Source organism: Triplophysa rosa, linkage group LG1, assembly GCF_024868665.1.
Source record: "Triplophysa rosa linkage group LG1, Trosa_1v2, whole genome shotgun sequence".
NCBI lineage: Eukaryota > Metazoa > Chordata > Actinopteri > Cypriniformes > Nemacheilidae > Triplophysa > Triplophysa rosa.
The window spans coordinates 22,906,568-22,923,022 of record NC_079890.1 but is presented as its reverse complement, the minus strand read 5'-3'; the positions used below and the strand labels follow the sequence as shown (position 1 = coordinate 22,923,022).

At 40.4% G+C, this 16,455-nt stretch overlaps 2 protein-coding genes across 5 annotated transcripts; both read left to right on the top strand.

The window, feature by feature from the left end:
* Positions 1–1,354: 1,354 nt before the first annotated feature.
* Positions 1,355–10,928, top strand: slc8b1 (solute carrier family 8 member B1). The gene is made up of 15 exons (XM_057341404.1): positions 1,355–1,801; positions 2,133–2,285; positions 2,446–2,498; positions 3,074–3,131; positions 3,565–3,670; positions 3,996–4,163; positions 4,347–4,460; positions 4,852–4,911; positions 5,266–5,396; positions 5,545–5,686; positions 7,167–7,288; positions 7,392–7,545; positions 7,726–7,806; positions 10,342–10,406; positions 10,593–10,928. The coding sequence occupies exons 1-15, from the start codon at positions 1,622–1,624 to the stop codon at positions 10,779–10,781; spliced, it is 1,776 nt and encodes a 591-aa protein (XP_057197387.1). The 5' UTR covers positions 1,355–1,621; the 3' UTR covers positions 10,782–10,928.
* A 434-nt stretch (positions 10,929–11,362) lies between these two features.
* On the top strand, positions 11,363–16,449 carry snx1b (sorting nexin 1b). Of its 4 annotated transcripts, XM_057336812.1 has the most exons (15): positions 11,363–11,658; positions 11,884–12,004; positions 12,150–12,292; positions 12,385–12,451; positions 12,544–12,587; positions 12,689–12,830; positions 13,008–13,086; positions 13,204–13,279; positions 13,373–13,486; positions 13,571–13,664; positions 13,861–14,066; positions 14,242–14,385; positions 14,889–14,969; positions 15,195–15,266; positions 15,344–16,447. In XM_057336812.1, the coding sequence occupies exons 1-15, from the start codon at positions 11,527–11,529 to the stop codon at positions 15,392–15,394; spliced, it is 1,566 nt and encodes a 521-aa protein (XP_057192795.1). In that variant the 5' UTR covers positions 11,363–11,526; the 3' UTR covers positions 15,395–16,447. The 4 variants fall into 4 exon arrangements, with proteins under 4 accessions (XP_057192795.1, XP_057192803.1, XP_057192810.1 ...); XM_057336820.1 differs by lacking the exon at positions 12,150–12,292 and having other exon boundaries at positions 15,344–16,449; XM_057336827.1 differs by lacking the exon at positions 11,363–11,658 and having other exon boundaries at positions 11,889–12,004; positions 12,098–12,292.
* Positions 16,450–16,455: the final 6 nt, after the last annotated feature.

The window sequence follows — 16,455 nt, the reverse complement described above, 5'->3', positions numbered from 1 at the left end:
CATTCATCAATTTTGTTGTATTTTTTACTTTTTAGCTTGAAAAGATAATTTTGGCCATTCAAAGAATTCAACATTCAGAAGACCAATACCAGAAGTCATTTCATAAAAATGTCATTTAAAATATCTTAATTAAATAAATGAGGATTCCTCACCACCTTTTTAAAGTCCCCGTGAACAAGTTGTGATCGTTTTAACTTCTGTATTTTGACGCACTTCCGACTGAAATGGAATTTCCTTTGCTAAAAATAGTGGGCGTGGCTTTCGTCTTTCTCTGCGATTTGATTTATTGGATGTATAAAAACATACGTTGCATTTTGAAATGGAACTGGCAGCAGATTGACAGTTGAAGGGGCGGAGTAACTGATGCTCCGCCCAACCCGTCTCACATACGTCATTTAAGATGGATAGTCATTACAGGAAGGAAGTGCATTTTCAGATTTTAACTGAAGATTACGAGGGCAGACACATTTCTTAAAAGAGAATGACCCACATTGATAAACTATTTACAATAAACACTGTAATATTTCATGAAAAAAATTAACTGGGACTTTAAGGACTTTATATAAAGTCATCTCATTTTCTGCATGTGTTGTTTATGTTAGAATAAAACCTCTTTACTTACCTGCTCAACCAAAACTTGCTGCAGTTGAAAAACTCAACTTTCATTGTGGTTTTCCTGCCGTTAGGGGGCGGTGTGGCTCAGCCGCATGACGTCATCAAATGCACATCTTTCTCTCGCCTCTGAGCTTTCAAGTGCACAAGTTAGTTTTGCAACGGGTATATCGCGAAAGTAGTAGCAAAAGTCAAGGCGGGAAGATTTGAAACTGCAGTGACAGATTTGAGAGGTTGTAGATGCCTATTTGTGGTTGCAATTCAAATCTGAATCTAGGAAAACGTGTAAATATGTGTTATGCACTTGTATCTGCCAATGTATTTTGTAAATGCCAGTTTACACATTAGTCACAATTTTTCTGCAACTTCAGTCCACCAGTGCAAATCTCAACATTCAACTTCAGTTTTTTATTTTACAAGTTTGCACATTGGGGCTGTGAGTGTACATATTAGTGTACAGGTACAAATACTTTACAAGTTCACAAATTAAAATCTACATGCTCTCAAGGGTTGCTACTGATTTATCTTCATATATTTTAGACGTATTTTGTATGTTTATTGTGTCTATAGGAAATGTTTTTGCTCACCAGTGCTCTACAAAATATTTTATTTTGTGTTCGGCAGAAGAAAGTCATACAGATTTGGAATGACACGAGGATGTATAAATCAAAGATTTTTTTATTTTCGAGTGAACTATCCCTTTAAGAAGAGAACCAGGCGGCTCCTTAAAACTGCTCTCGTCACTGTATACTAGGAAGTAGCCTACTGAAATTACTGAAACGCTTTCCATTACTTTTTGTTTTGGCATTACGAATGACTATTCCTGTGTTATTTTAAGACAATGTATAGATCCTATATATATATATGGAGATTATCACATCGGAGATAAACAGCGCCAGAACTTCAAAGCTATTGCCGATCTAAGTTACTGCAATTCAAAAACAGACGAATATGTTTTAAACTGTAGTAAAGAATTGAAAAGCAATGTTGGAACAGTATCTTCCTACAAATGCGTGCTGTACTTTTAGTGTTGTTTTGCACTCTTGCCCTGTTGTGGGCTCGTGCCAGCTTCGCCGAGTCTGTTGTTTACACTGCCCTGTATGAGTCACACACGCACCGCATGGCTGTTGGCAATGCCTGGAGTTCAGGTTCACCTGCAACTGGTGCATTGAACAGCGATGGAGACGAGGTGAGGAAAATAGAGAGGGGGTAAAATCTTTCCGTGACGGGTGGAGCTGTCACCCCTGCCTCGCTACCTGCCACTGTTTTACGTGCCTGCCTCGGAAATTATGCGCATTTAAGTTCGTCTGTATACATGCAGGATTACTTGACTACAGCCTCATACTGTATACTTTCTGTCAGAAGATGCACTTTTTAATGTCTTAATGTAACGATTAAATTTTTGCTCATATTGCTCTCTATTTACAGTACAGTTGTTGAGTAAATGCATGTGGTGTTTGATTATAATAAATATATAACTTAATATGCTTGTTTGTGATAATAGTTGATCTGTGTTGCAGTGTGATATGGTGATGAACCTGTCTGCCAGTCAGAGATGCGAGTTTGTGAAGAACACACCTGACTGTGTTTCAGATGAAGGATTTATCAACTACCCTTGGATCACCTTCTGCCTCTTCCTGTCTAATTTACTGCCCCTAGTCATCACACTCTATGTAAGGACAGTCTGCTGTATTCACACTGTTTACTGTACACAGTTGGGCAAATACCACACAGAATCAAGTTGCGTGTGGGAGTGTTGCTGGAGAGTCATACATTTTTTTAAATCTTGTTCAACTCGCTTCTATTTTGGTGCTTCTTTCTCTTTTCCAACAGGTCCTGTGGCTGTTTGTTTTGTTCCTTGTTCTTGGGCTGATTGCATCAGACTTGTGAGTTTGTGTGAATGCTAAAGGTTCTTAGGTAATCTGCTTCAGAGTTTGGTGTGTAGTTATTTAACAATGGTAATCCAGTCTGATTTAATCACGTGTATGACAAATTGTGGTCGTGAGGTCTGGCTGTAATCTTACAACCGTCAATTTTAATACTTTCAAATGAATATTTTTTTGTATTTGGGCTGGTTCATTTCATAGTTTAGCCTCCATTTGTATTGCACAGTGCATTTTTTCATAGTGTGTCTATTACAAACAGCATTTTAAATAGAAAGTGCAGAAACAAATCTAACATGATTCTGCGGTGATGACCTGGTTATCACTGTGACCTGGGCACTGTGTTAGTATTTCTTTACATCATGCGATTCATTTTACTTCCCTATTTCAATAATTTGGTGAGTTTGTGAGTTAAAAGGTTCTGCTTTTATAAAATCCAGAAGTCACTTGGTTGTTCGGTAGAAGAACGATCGGCTTTGTTTATTCATGCAGTATAAGTATAAATGGAAACGTTTAGTATGTAGCGTAACATGCGTTGTAATGTGAGATATTAAATAATGCATTTTTTTCTTTTGTAGTTTCTGCCCAAACCTCTCAGCCATCTCCTCCACACTAAGATTGACTCATAATGTGGCTGTATCCTTTAAATGCTTGAAACGTGACAGCAGTTATGCCCACATCAGCTGATCCTGGTCATTTGTGCTCATTTTGCTGAAGAAGGTCAATAACACTTGTTCTGTTGTCCTTATCAACCAGAGCAGTGTAATAAACTCTGGAATAAAGTGCAAATCACAACATACAACATTCTAATCTAAACCATTTGTTACAGTATACTACAGTATATTTGTAAGCCAATAATACATTAATGTTAACCTGTACTGTATTATGTATCTGTAGCGGTGTGTATCTGTGTAGTTTGAAGAAGTATGCTAAACTTTTTGTGTCATTGAGTGTGCATGATTGTGTAGAGTGAGTGAGGCTTGTGTTTTGGTTGGAAAAAAGGGCCTACAATGTCTTTTTGTGGATTCTTTTTACCGTTGTTGTTTTCCATAATGATGGAGTCAAACAGGGAGTGACGTTCCTGGCATTTGGAAATGGGGCTCCAGATGTGTTTAGTGCCATGGCTGCTTTCTCTCACCCTCAGACCGCTGGTCTTGCTGTTGGAGCATTGTTTGGTCAGTTATCAGCACTCTGAAGGACTCAGCCAATGACATAAGTAAAGGGGGCTGGACTACATGTTTATTCACCCAATGGAAAACATCAGAAGTGTGCTGGATACCTTTTAAAAATGTTTGGTGATGCTAGTAATGCAGAAGTTACAACAACACCGAGTACAATACCTCTGATATTCATCAACCCTAAAGTACATTACCATAATGTCACATCAATGTACAGTATTGTTACTGTATTGATGTATGTTGATGTTGACCTATGTTAGCATATACTTTAATGCTGAATGTGGATAATTTGTTGCTGTACTTTTGCTGAAATCTTTTCTAGGGGCAGGGATTTTTGTAACAACAGTTGTTGCAGGGAGCATTGCCCTGGTTAAACCGTTTACTGTTGCGTCCCGTCCGTTCCTTCGTGATGTTATATTCTACATGGTGGCTGTGTTTTGGACCTTCACTATCCTTTATAAAGGCCACATTACCCTGGGAGAGACCGTGGGTGCGATAATTGTTATTGTCTTAAATACATCTATGCCTTCTATGATCTGTCTTTCCATTTGGCTCATCTCTTTCATTTAGCATGTTTCATGCTTGTTTTGCTGCATATTTTTGTGAAATACTTGGCAATACCAATTAAAAGACATTTCTCTTTCTCTCTGACCGCCATTTTTCTTCTTTGCAGGATATCTGGGGCTGTATATTGTATATGTTTTGGCGGTTGTTGTAAGTGCATATATATACAGTCGTCAGAAGCACCAGCTAAATGGCTCTTTGGAGAACTCAGGCAGAGGACAGGGTAAAGTGCCTGTCTTGCTCAGCATTGGGAATTTTCATAACACACACACATGAACAAACCCCTTTTAAAATCATATTACAATTATTGAATGGGAATGACTTAATGATTTTTATAGTAAAACACAAACTAACTGCACTTGGGTGTTATAGTGCCAAAACCTTAGTTAACAGCTCTGTATCTTTATCTTGCGCATTGTTCAGACAGTCAGGAAAAACGGCCATGCTTTTTCTGCTAAGAAGCTTCTTATTTGTCATTTCTGAGTTTGTCCTTAAAGACCCTAACATAACATGTAGGTTTTGTGGCTTGTAAGTCTTTGTTTATCTTTGAGGTCACCTTGGTGTTCACTTTTAGGTGTAAATCTAAAATAAGTGTGGTTCTTTGTGGCTTTCAGAAGAGATTCTTCCCACTGATTCACATAGAAGAAATCTGAGTGGAAGCATTCAAGCACATGGTGGGTAACCTACTAAATGATAACTGAGTGTCTGAGGTTTCAGATGCGTGTGTGGTTTCAGAATGCATGTGTGTGGTTTTATACTCTTTGAGAAGTATGGTTTTGCCAGCATGTGCAATGTGTATTAGCTTCTGCTTAGGTAGTAGTAACAAAAAGTCCAACATTTCACAAGTGTCTAACATAGAGGAAATTTAGTTTGGTGTGAAAGTGTTGCCCTATGCTTGAACGTTGCATTCAATAAATTTAATTATTGTTGATTTAATGTGATTAACAGGCTCTGAAATGTTGAATTTAGACTGTGTGAGATTCTTGCATCATGTATGTTAAATGTGTTGGGATGAATGTTTGTTTCAGATGTAGAGTATGAGCCTTTGTTGCCTTTCACTCTATCAACCACCCAGATCTTCCTGAATGCCATTAACCCTGTGGATAGCAGGACCTGGAGGAGACAGCGCCGGAGTGGGCGCCTCCTTAAAATTATAAAGGTGAAAATCTGCACATGTATTACTTAGTTGCTTCACTAACTAAATAAACAATTTAAGTTCTAATAAACATGGAAGATAATACATGTTAGATAATAAAAAATGTTTTTGTCCAATACTGTTTTCTTGCCTATTTGACTGACTTGGTTAGGTGCCTGTAGAAGTGGTCTTACTGCTTACAGTTCCTGTGGTGGACACAGATAAAGAGGATCATAACTGGAAACGTCCTCTGAACTGCTTTCACATAATCACTGGGCCACTAGTGTGTGTGCTCACCTTCCAGTCTGGGGCCTGTGAGTCAGCTTGAATTTTTCGTAAACAAAGAAAACAAACTTGTTTTACAACAATCTCTTCATTGCATTCATAAGTTGTTGTGAGCAGTACATAATGTCTACGCATAAACGAATTTGAAAGGTGCACGCCCAAACATATAAGTGCTTACTGTGGAAACTCATCTCGCATTCATTTGTGACTGTCTGAAAAGGTTAAATCACATGCAGCATGCATGGTCTTTGTGTGCTTTTCTCAAAACCAGGTGAAGCACAGTAAACATTTTTATATAGCCCTAGACTGACAGGACCCGCTGCATTTCTTTGCTAAACCACACATTGTTTATTTACTGAACTTTAATGGTCCAGTGTATGAAATTTAGCGGCATCTAACTGTGAGGTTGCAAATTGCAACCAACGGCTCACTCCACCCCTCCCCCCTTTTGAAGCACTATGGTGGCTGACACAGCACTAAGATGTTATCACGTTTTCGCTGCTTTGCTTATGGAGATAACGTATTTATGAAATGCGTTCTGTAGAGCGGTTTGTCCGTTTAGGGCTACTGTAGAAATAACATGTTGAATTCCATAAAAGGATCGAGACCTGCGGCGTATGAAGATAGTAATAGATCATTTTAAGGTAGTAAAACACTTAATTATGTAAGGTCTGTATACACCTCTGAAGACATAGTTATGTTTATTATATTGCGTTTATATCCATAGATCCTCCTTAATATTACACATTGGACCTTTAATTATTCAGTTTAGTCATTTACATGTTCCTAAGGCTACCACATCTGTGTGTGCGTATGTGTTTTTTTTCCTACATGTGGTTTGTGAGTTGGTTCTGAATTTTAGTTTAAATAAAAATGTAATTATGGTTTTACGCTATTACATACATATGCATGGTTAGAGTATGAGACTTGTGGCTTTTAGAACCTGCTTACTTTTATGGGCATTGGCAGAGGAACTGAAATTATGCTTAAATGTGACCCTGGATCACAAAACCAGTCTTAAGTAGCACGGGAACATTTTTAGTAAAAGACAAAAATACATTGTGTGGGTCAAAATTATCGATTTTTCTTTTATGCCAAAAATCATTAGGATATTAAGTAAAGATCATGTTTCATGAAGATATTTTGTAAATTTCCTACCTTAAATATATAAAAACTTTATTTTTGTGAGTGGATGGTCTGCCACAGTGCCCCTGATTAACAACTTCAAAGGCAATTTTCTCAATATTTTGATTTTTTTGCGCTCTCAGATTCTTGAGTTTTAAACGGTTGTATCTCAGCCAGATATTGTCCTATTTTAACAACTCATATATCTATAGAAAGTTTATTTATTCAGCCTTCAGATTATGTAAAAATCTCAATTTCGAAAAATTGACCCATAAGACTGATTTTGTTGTCCAGGGTCACAAATGTGAAATGTTACTTGTCCTTGGTCTGAATATTGTGTAACACCTGGGATTTGAAAGAAACAATCTGTCTTTTTCATTCCAGATGGCTTATACCTCATTGAAGGAGAGCTTCCGGTGTGGGTGCTCATAGCATGTATTGGAGCCTTCCTCTCTGGCATAGTCTTCTTCACTACCACGAATGAGCATCCTCCTCCATACCACTTTGTATGAAATCTAGTTTTCTACTTCCTGATTCTTTTAGAACATACTGCCAGCACCATACAAACAGAAATGTATTTTAGAGCTCTTTTTGTGTTTATCTGTATAGCTCTTCTCTCTGCTGGGATTTGTGGTCAGCGCACTGTGGATCAGTACTGTGGCGTCTGAGATCGTCAGTGTGTTGCATCTTCTGGGAATTGTTCTCAGTCTCAGTAACACTGTACTGGGGCTCACCTTGTTAGCCTGGGGCAACAGCATTGGCGGTATTCACACTTATAGCACATTATATCTGAGCTCCTGAAATTTAACCAGTTTTGTAAAAGATAGCTTGCTGTTAAAATATTTTTATACCTTTTCTACCAAAAGGTAGTGCAATGTAATGACATTACATACACAGCATCTGTACTTGGTTAGACTGAATGTGGTTTGTGTGTTCTTTTCAGATTGCTTTGCAGACATTACCATAGCCCGTCAGGGATACCCACGGATGGCCATTTCAGCCTGTTTTGGGGGCATTATCTTTAGTATCCTTTAATCTGTGTACTTTTTTATGTTTTTATATTCTTATTGTATTATGTATTATCACAGAGAGATCATACTCTGTTACTAACGTAACCTCAGTTCCCTGAGATAAGGGAACGAGTAGTGCCTAGCAAGACGCTATAGGGAAAACTAATTTTTCTCCAATGACTGAAGCTTTTTAATAACGCAGTGAATATTGCATGGCCATTGGTTTGTGCAAAATAAAACTTTGAACCAATGGTAGCGAAGCTGCACGGACCTATGGCGATGGAGCCCGCCAAATTATGGCTATATTAGCAGGCACATCGCCGTAGGGTCCTCAGGTTACTTTGACTGAAGCAACGACCAGCTGCAGCTTGTAAGCACGGCCAGGAACGCAGTACTCGTTCCAGTATCTCAGGGAACCAAGGTTACGTTAGTAACCGAGTACGTTCCCTATCGATACTTCACTCTTACTATGGGGAACCAATATAAAAGTCCTGAGGGAGCAGATGGGGCCAAGCTAAGAGGTGGCCCAGTCCAGTTAATCGTCCCAATGACAGTGTGCTTGGGGCCAGTGCGGTTGGAAGCAACCGTCAGTCCGGCGACCTAGTGTGAGCCTGTTAAGCAGAAAGGACCCGAGCCTGCAAGGCCGGGACATCCAGACTACAGAATCTGGTAAATGTGGAAGGCGAAGCCCAGCAGGATGCAGCACAAATCTCCGCTATGGACACAGCGCTAGACCACGCCCAGGAAGAGGCGACACCTCTAGTAGAGTGGGCTCTAACTCCCGTGGGGCATTGAAGGCGTGCTAGCATAATAAGAATTGAAGAATTGCTAGCGTAATAGCCTCAACTATCCATTTAGAAAGTCTCTGCTTTGTGACCAGGGACCCTTTGGTGCGGTCACCGAAGCAAACAAAGAGCTGTTCTGATCGCCTGAAGGGGGCAGAACGCTCGACGTAAACCTTCAGTGCTCTGACGGACAGAGCAGGTTCAGCTCCGGGTCCTGCTCGGAGGAGAGGAGCGCAGAAAGCGTCACTACCTGTGCTCTAAACAGGGTAGGGAGCACCTTAGGTACTTAGCCATGCCTTGGTGTGAGGACCACCCTAGAGTCGTCAGGCCCAAATTCAAGATCAGATCCCATGTGGGAACAGTGAGGGGGGAGGAGGGCAGAGCCGCCTGGATCCCTTCAAGAAACGAACAACCAAGTTGTTCTTACCCACCATTTGGCCTGCTATGGGGGCATGGGAAGCCGAAATGGCTGCCACATAGACCTTGAGCGTGGAAGGGGAATGACCTTTATCCAACAGCTCTTGCAGGAAGGACAGTATCAACGATATGTCGCAGGATTCTGGGTCTGTGCCGCGGGCTGAACACCAGGCGGAAAAGACAGACCACGAGGGTGATAGATGAGGGTATAGAGCCAACTTATGGATGGTGCTCTAGTTTGAGAGATTGTGTTCATGACACTCTCAGGGAGGTCCGTAGGCTCCCATCGAAAGGCCAAAGGTGCAGAGCCTACAGCTCAGGCTGGGGATGCCAAATCCTGTGGCTTGCCTGAGAGAGGAGGTTCCGTCTCAGGGGAATAGGCCACGGGCTGCTAAAAGCAGCTGAGACAGTTCCGCAACCCAAGGCTGGTTTTTCCAGAGTGGGGCTATGAACAGCACCATCCCCAGCCTGAAAGCATAGAGGAGTCGGTTGGGCCAGTTGTGGGCCAAAGCGTCCCTGCCCCTCTTGGGCAATGAGCGTTGTCTTCTGAGGCAAAAAGGTCGACTTCTGCCTTGCCGAAGATCTCCCAGATTTTCTGAACTGACTGAGGGTGGAGTCCCTCCATTCTTCTGAAAGGACATTGCTCTGAGATAACATATCCGCCTTGTGAGGAAGAAAACGGGAGGGCACGAGGGGCGGATTAGCTCTCTGAAAAGAAAGCTATACGTGAGTGCAGAGAGGAGAGACTCATGCTCTCGCAATGAGGGCATCCCGTCTCTTTGACTGTGTCTTAAGTAGGGGATAACCCCAAGCATGAGACGCACTCACCATGACCATCAGCGGCGTGTAGGAAGACCCCACACGAGTGACAGGGACGGCGTGGCATTTGAAACAACGCCGCAGAAATTTTCCTCTGTAAATTTGTCTTTTAGAGCTTGCCGGATGGCGGCAGGGAAAGAGACCGGCGCTGCTGGAGACAGCAAAAATGCTGAGCAGAGAGGTCCAATCCGCTGCGAAGGCTTTTCGACGGCGAAGCTATCAGTCTCGAGTAGCGAAGGTAGAGTCATCGCTGAAGGAGAAGAGATCTGAGGACCCTACAGCGATATGCCTGCTTATATAGCCATAAGCCCCGCCCAATTTGGCAGGCTCCATCGCCATAGGTCCGTGCAGCTTTGCTGCCATTGGTTCAAAGTTTTACTTTGCACGAACCTATGGCCGTGCAGTATTCACTGCGTTATTAAAAAGCTTCCGTCATCAGAGAAAAGGGAGTTTTCCCCATAGCGACCTGCTACGAAATATGAGTGAAGTATCAATAGGGAACTTTGAATGTCTTTAACATTATTTCAGACATGCTGTTTGGTGTGGGTCTGGGCTGCCTGGTGCAGATGTTCCATAATGATAATGTCATCACGGTATGTCTCTTGCTCTACATACAATGTATTGGCTAGATAAGAACAAATGCATATAGATGGACACTGTAAACATGCACCTGATAAGATGTCAGGAGAATTTTTAGTTTGGTTAATGTTTGGATTTATACGGTAAGATGATTGAGTCATTGAGACTGGTCTGTGAATGTTGTTTTGTTCTGTGTTTAGCTGGAGCCGGAGGGCGTACTGTGCTGGGTTCTGTCTGGAGCACTGGGTATATCACTGGTCTTCTCCTTCATACTGGTTCCTCTGCAGTGTTTCCACCTGAACCGGGTCTATGGCATTTTTCTCCTGGTCTTCTATGTTGTCTTCCTCATTGTTGCGCTTCTCACAGAGTTTAAAATTATTCACTTCTGACGTCAGCAGGGACACTAACCAAACCAGTGCAATAACCCTCAGACTCATGGAATTTATACGATGATTGATTTTTTAAAAATGCTCTGAGCCAGTAATTACTGTACACTAGTAGTACACTATGACCTTGATTGATGAAATTGAAATGATGATTATTTTATTAAAGAGACCACTTGAAAAATATGTTGCATATGTTGTCTGTTGTTCTTTTGCACAAAATATTTTCCTAGGGTGACTGTGTCTGTAATACAGTATTTGTGTATAGTTACAATGCTTGTAAAATGTATTGTATTTGTGTAGCTTAATTTTCTGCTAAAAATCCATGGTGGAAAAAACTAATCGAACCGGCCTAATTTAGTTTGCTTGGTTGGTTAGCTGTTAAAGGAACAATTCTTCTTCATTTACTCACCAGTTGTCCCAAATCTGTATACATTTATTTGTTCTAAAAAACACACGGAAAGATATTTGGAAGAATGCTTGTAACCAAACAGTTCTTTGGCCTGTAGATGAAATACATGTAGTATCTTCTCCAGACCAGCAGGTGGCCATACACCTACGCTGCAGCGTCTACTCTGAACCCGACAGCGCAGAGCGACCCGCGGATGTTTTTAAGTAGGCTGAGGTTACCTAGCAGTGAAATCCCATCCTTGTTTACCTCTCACATACGGCCAGGTAGCAATTGTTCCCAATTCAACAAGTAATCGGTTAGATTTAAGCACTGTTATATATTTTATGATCAAAACAAACGATGTCAGCCAGCTGCGGGCGGAATCCTCCGCCTTTCCCCGATAATGACGATCAGGAGGCTGAATTAGACAATGGAGTCCTGGACAGCGACGAGGATGATGATGAAGGGGAAGACATATTCACCGGGGCGAGTGTAAGACACCAGTTTGGATTAAATAACTTTAAAAAATATATATGACCAAGAGAAATAAGTGTGAATATTTTAGTGTCATTAAACAAAAGATAACTGATCGCTTATAATAAGTGTCTAACGGTCACAGTTTGATCGTGTGCTTGAAGGAGAATTGTGTCATGATTCATAACAATTAGTCAGGCGTTATAATGCCATATTGTTATTATTATTATTATTATTACGCAGAGTAAACCGATCACACCCACATCCGCTCCCGAAGAGGCTGATATATTCAGTGAGGAGGGGTCTTATATTCATCACACCACTAATGGTCTTCACTCGGATGAAGAACTGGAGCTGTTCACTGGTATTTTTCTCCACTCCGTTATAGCAGCATTTCTCACAATAAATGCATAAGAACGCTTGATCTGAATAATAAATTCCACCTTTGTCTGTAAAGTAGTGAGGCATCCACAGGTCATGTTAAGATGTCTTCTCTGCTCAAACTGCAGAAGCCACTGTAGAACTGACGCTTACCAACACCACTAGTCAAGGCAGGAGAGAGATTATCGGCCCGACCGCATCGGCATGCAACACCGCACATGTCCCTAATTCCATTCACAAACCCAGTATTGTCAACAAGACCATGGAGGAGGTACTGAAACAAGACCCCTCATGTGCCTTCAGATGCATTAATGAATTATTTAATATGATCCTAATTGATACCATTCTGGTATCTTTTAACAGCTGGAGGAGGACGAAAGCACAGACCAGTTTGAGCTGAACGTTGCGGTCACCAACCCAGAGAAAATGGGTATGTGCGCGTAGAAAGCCCCTTTGTATTGAGCTGTATTCACTTGTTTATTTACTTTAGTGACTTTGATCTTATGTATTTGTGTGTTGCAGGTGATGGCATGAATGCCTATATGTCCTACAAAGTGTCAACTCAGGTTCATCATAGTTCACTTTTTAAACCCAATAACATGGTAGTTTGAAGGTTTTTTAAACCAGCATTATGCTCTCTCATGTGTCACTTTTGCTCTCTTTCCAGACGACACTGCCCATGTTTCGTAATAAGACGTTCTCTGTGCGCCGACGTTTCAGTGATTTTCTGGGACTTTATGAGAAGCTGTCTGCAAAGCATTCCCTGCTAGGCTGCATCATCCCTTCCCCACCTCAGAAGAGCGTAGTGGGTAAAGAATCTCGTTTTCTGTTTGATCCAGTCATGTTTACCTTCACCTTCTCAACTTTGTTTGCCAACAGTCTTGATGAAAACTATCTGGAAACTGTTAATTCTTATTAAAAAAGAGCGCATTGATGTCAGTGTGGGTGGAGTTTGAGTGTGTTTATGGTTTGACGGTGTGTCACAGGAATGACTAAAGTAAAGGTGGGGAAGGAGGATTCATCCTCTGCTGAGTTTGTGGAGAAAAGACGATCAGCGCTGGAGAGGTAAACTCATGGACAATTATACATACACATAGAAGGCAGATTCACTAACACACTTTCTTTTTGTTTTTTTTCCCTAGTTATATTAACTGGTCAAATGTTTGTCTGTATTGTCTGTAGGTATCTGCAGAGGGTAGTGGCCCATCCATCTCTACTGCAGGACCCTGATGTTCGAGAATTTTTAGAAAGAGACGAGGTGATCACCTACATCATCCTAGACGCATCATATTTTAAGAGTGATGTTTAATGTTGTACATAGAGTATATATATGTGTGTGTGTGTGTTTTAGTTGCCCAGGGCAGTTTATACTCAGACTTTGAGTGGACCTGGTCTGTTAAAGATGATAAACAGAGCGTCAGATGCAGTCAATAAGAAGACCATTAAAATGAATGAATCAGATAATGTAAGATGCCAGTCCCTACTTTTCTAAGGCATATAGTTTGCATTTAGCAGGAGCTTGATACCCATGTGTATGTGTGTGTGGCAGTGGTTTGAGAGTAAGCTGCAGGAAGTGGAGAATGAGGAGCAATTGCTGAGGAAACTCCACACTGCTGTTGACTCTTTAGTTAACCACAGGAAAGGTGAGAGTTTCAAACAGATTCCCAGTTCTTAAATTTGGTGTTAGAACCTGTCATAGAATATCTTGAAAATGAAAAATGGTGATCGAAATCACTTATAAATCCAAGATTTTCATTTATTGATGTCTGTTCTGTGAACCTTGTGTAAAGCCAAGCTTTCAGTTTCCCATTACCAATCGAGAATCTATGAATGCCATAGAGTTGTGCAGTAACACAGCGGTGTTCAGTAAGAGTGTGGCGATGCTGGGCAGTGTGGAGGAGAACTCTGCGCTGTCTCGTGCGCTGTCACAGCTGGCAGAGGTGCAGGATAAGATGGAGCAGCTGCACCATCAACAGGCATTCAGTGATTTCTTCATCCTAGCAGAGTTGCTGGCCGACTACGTCAGACTGCTGGGAGCCGTGAGGGTTAGAGCGCACATCCACATGGCCACATAAACCAATACCAGCACCCAAAGCCCACCACACAAATAAAATCAGTACAGAGCTAATATTAAGCACCTGAATTTTATTATGAATTGGTGAAAATGGAGTGTGATCTTTTTTAATATGCTGATGTTGTTTACTGTGTGGTCCTTCTCAGTGCTGTTTCGAGCAAAGGATGAAGGCATGGCAGCGTCTGCAGGAAGCTCAGAGCACACTTCAGAGGAAACGTGAGGCTGAGGCCAAACTGCTGTGGGCAAACAAACCTGACAAGCTTCAGCAGGCTAAAGATGACATAAATGAGGTAAAACCTCAAAAATAAACAATTAAAGTAGGAGTAATGAACAGTCAGATGTTGCAATATATACCAGAAATGCAGCTGAGGGTCTTGTATTATTTCGAAGGGCATTATTTTGTAATAATGACCATCTGATTGTACATAATCCCCATTTATTAATCTAACAATATACATTTGGTTCAAGCAACAACAATAAACAAACGTTATGTGGCCCAAACTTAACTTCCGGTAGACCTCTGCAATGAATCAATGCAATGAAACTGTTGTTTTAATTTAATACAATTAAATTTCAATATTAATATTAATAAAACATAATTAAACATTTTTTATTATAACCAAACACAGACCCGGTACTTCGTGCCAGGTGCATGCATCCAATGAAACCGTCTATATGGTTTAGTGGTCATGATACAAAAATATCTTAACTGCAGAATGTTGCGATTAACCAATTAATAATAAAGATATATAAGATCAGTTACAAATTCTCTATTCTGTTTTTTTTTTCACAGTGGGAGTCTAAAGTCAGTCAGTACGAGAGAGATTTTGAAAGAGTCACCTGTACTGTGCGTAAAGAGGTGCTCAGGTTTGACGTAAGATGTGTTCTTATACTGCACATTCACGTTCTTATAAGACATTCAAATTCACATGGTTGCAAAGGCCATGAAAGTCATCCCTGTGGATTTATAATATGCTGGAGATTGTTAATGTGGCTCATGATTTAAGCAGAAAAATCATCTAGTGGGATGCTGGACTTACCAGGATATCAGCTTTTTTGTAATTGGATAAAAACAATATTAATGTTCCGTGTTTTACAGAAAGAGAAAACCAGAGATTTTAAACAGCACATTGTGAAATACATTGAATCCCTACTTCACACACAGCATCGGGTAAGTGCATTCTTCAGTGTGTGTTTCTTTTGCACTATTAAACAGATACTTATTAATTGTTACTTCTCTTCAATCAGCTTGTAAAATGCTGGGAGGCCTTCCTGCCTGAGGCTAAAGCCATCGCCTGATCAGACCTCATACGCTCTTAATCTTTGACCTTGATAACAGACAATCAACATTTCTCTCTAACTTCCTTTTTGCTCTCTTCTTTGTCAGACAACATGCATCAAAATATCATTCCATGACATTGAGTCCCTAGTGTATGATGGTAATTCTGTGCAGTGGCTCCTTTCACTGTCGACAGCAAAATGTTGAGTGTAAAAGTTAAAGGTCAAAGCAGAAACAGTGTGCGGAGTGCAGCAAAAATATTTTTTTACGTGTGCACGTAAGTATGTGTGTTTAGTGTTATTATAAGGTTTTTAATGGTGCTTAGCCTGTGTATTGTTTTAGTAGACATTAAACTGCCTTGGAGTCTCATTCTGGTCTTGAAATGGATGTGAAAGCGGATGAGACTAAAAATTCAGAATTTATCATTCATTCATTCCAGATTTGCAGAATTTACATTTTAGAAACAGTACAAACACACAAGATGTTTCCAGGGCCACCTTACCAAGTCTGATATTGCAAAACATTTCAAATAAATGCAAAGTATAGTACAGTGTGAGAATTGAATCGCAGAATAAGAAGGTAAAAATACTGTTTTGTAATGTTACATTCAGTTACAATATGTGTTTGTGGAAAATGTCAACTTTTGCTTTTTGACTAATATTTGATGTACTCAAACATATGCACTGATCTGGACTAGTCCAGATTGAAGTCCACTTATATGTGGACAAAACATTTCTATTATAATTCTATATCAACAAGTAAAAAAAACTGAATTAATTGCTTTGTATAAAATGTGTATTGCAGACACTTAGCCTATAACACTACACTACCTACAGAAACCAATATGGGTTGCTAATTCTCAAAAAAAAAATGTATTTTGGTAACATCCTTAGCAGAAACACGTGGAGTTCAAACTCTTTCTCTGACAATAAATACTCTTGAGCTGCTGTGCAAATGTATTGTAAGCGTCCATTTTAACTAATTAACAAGATGTTAATGGCCTGATGTGCGTTTGTTTTCAACAGTTGTCATGTCAACCATTCTTTGCATTTGATGAAAATAAAACACTGAAAATAATTTC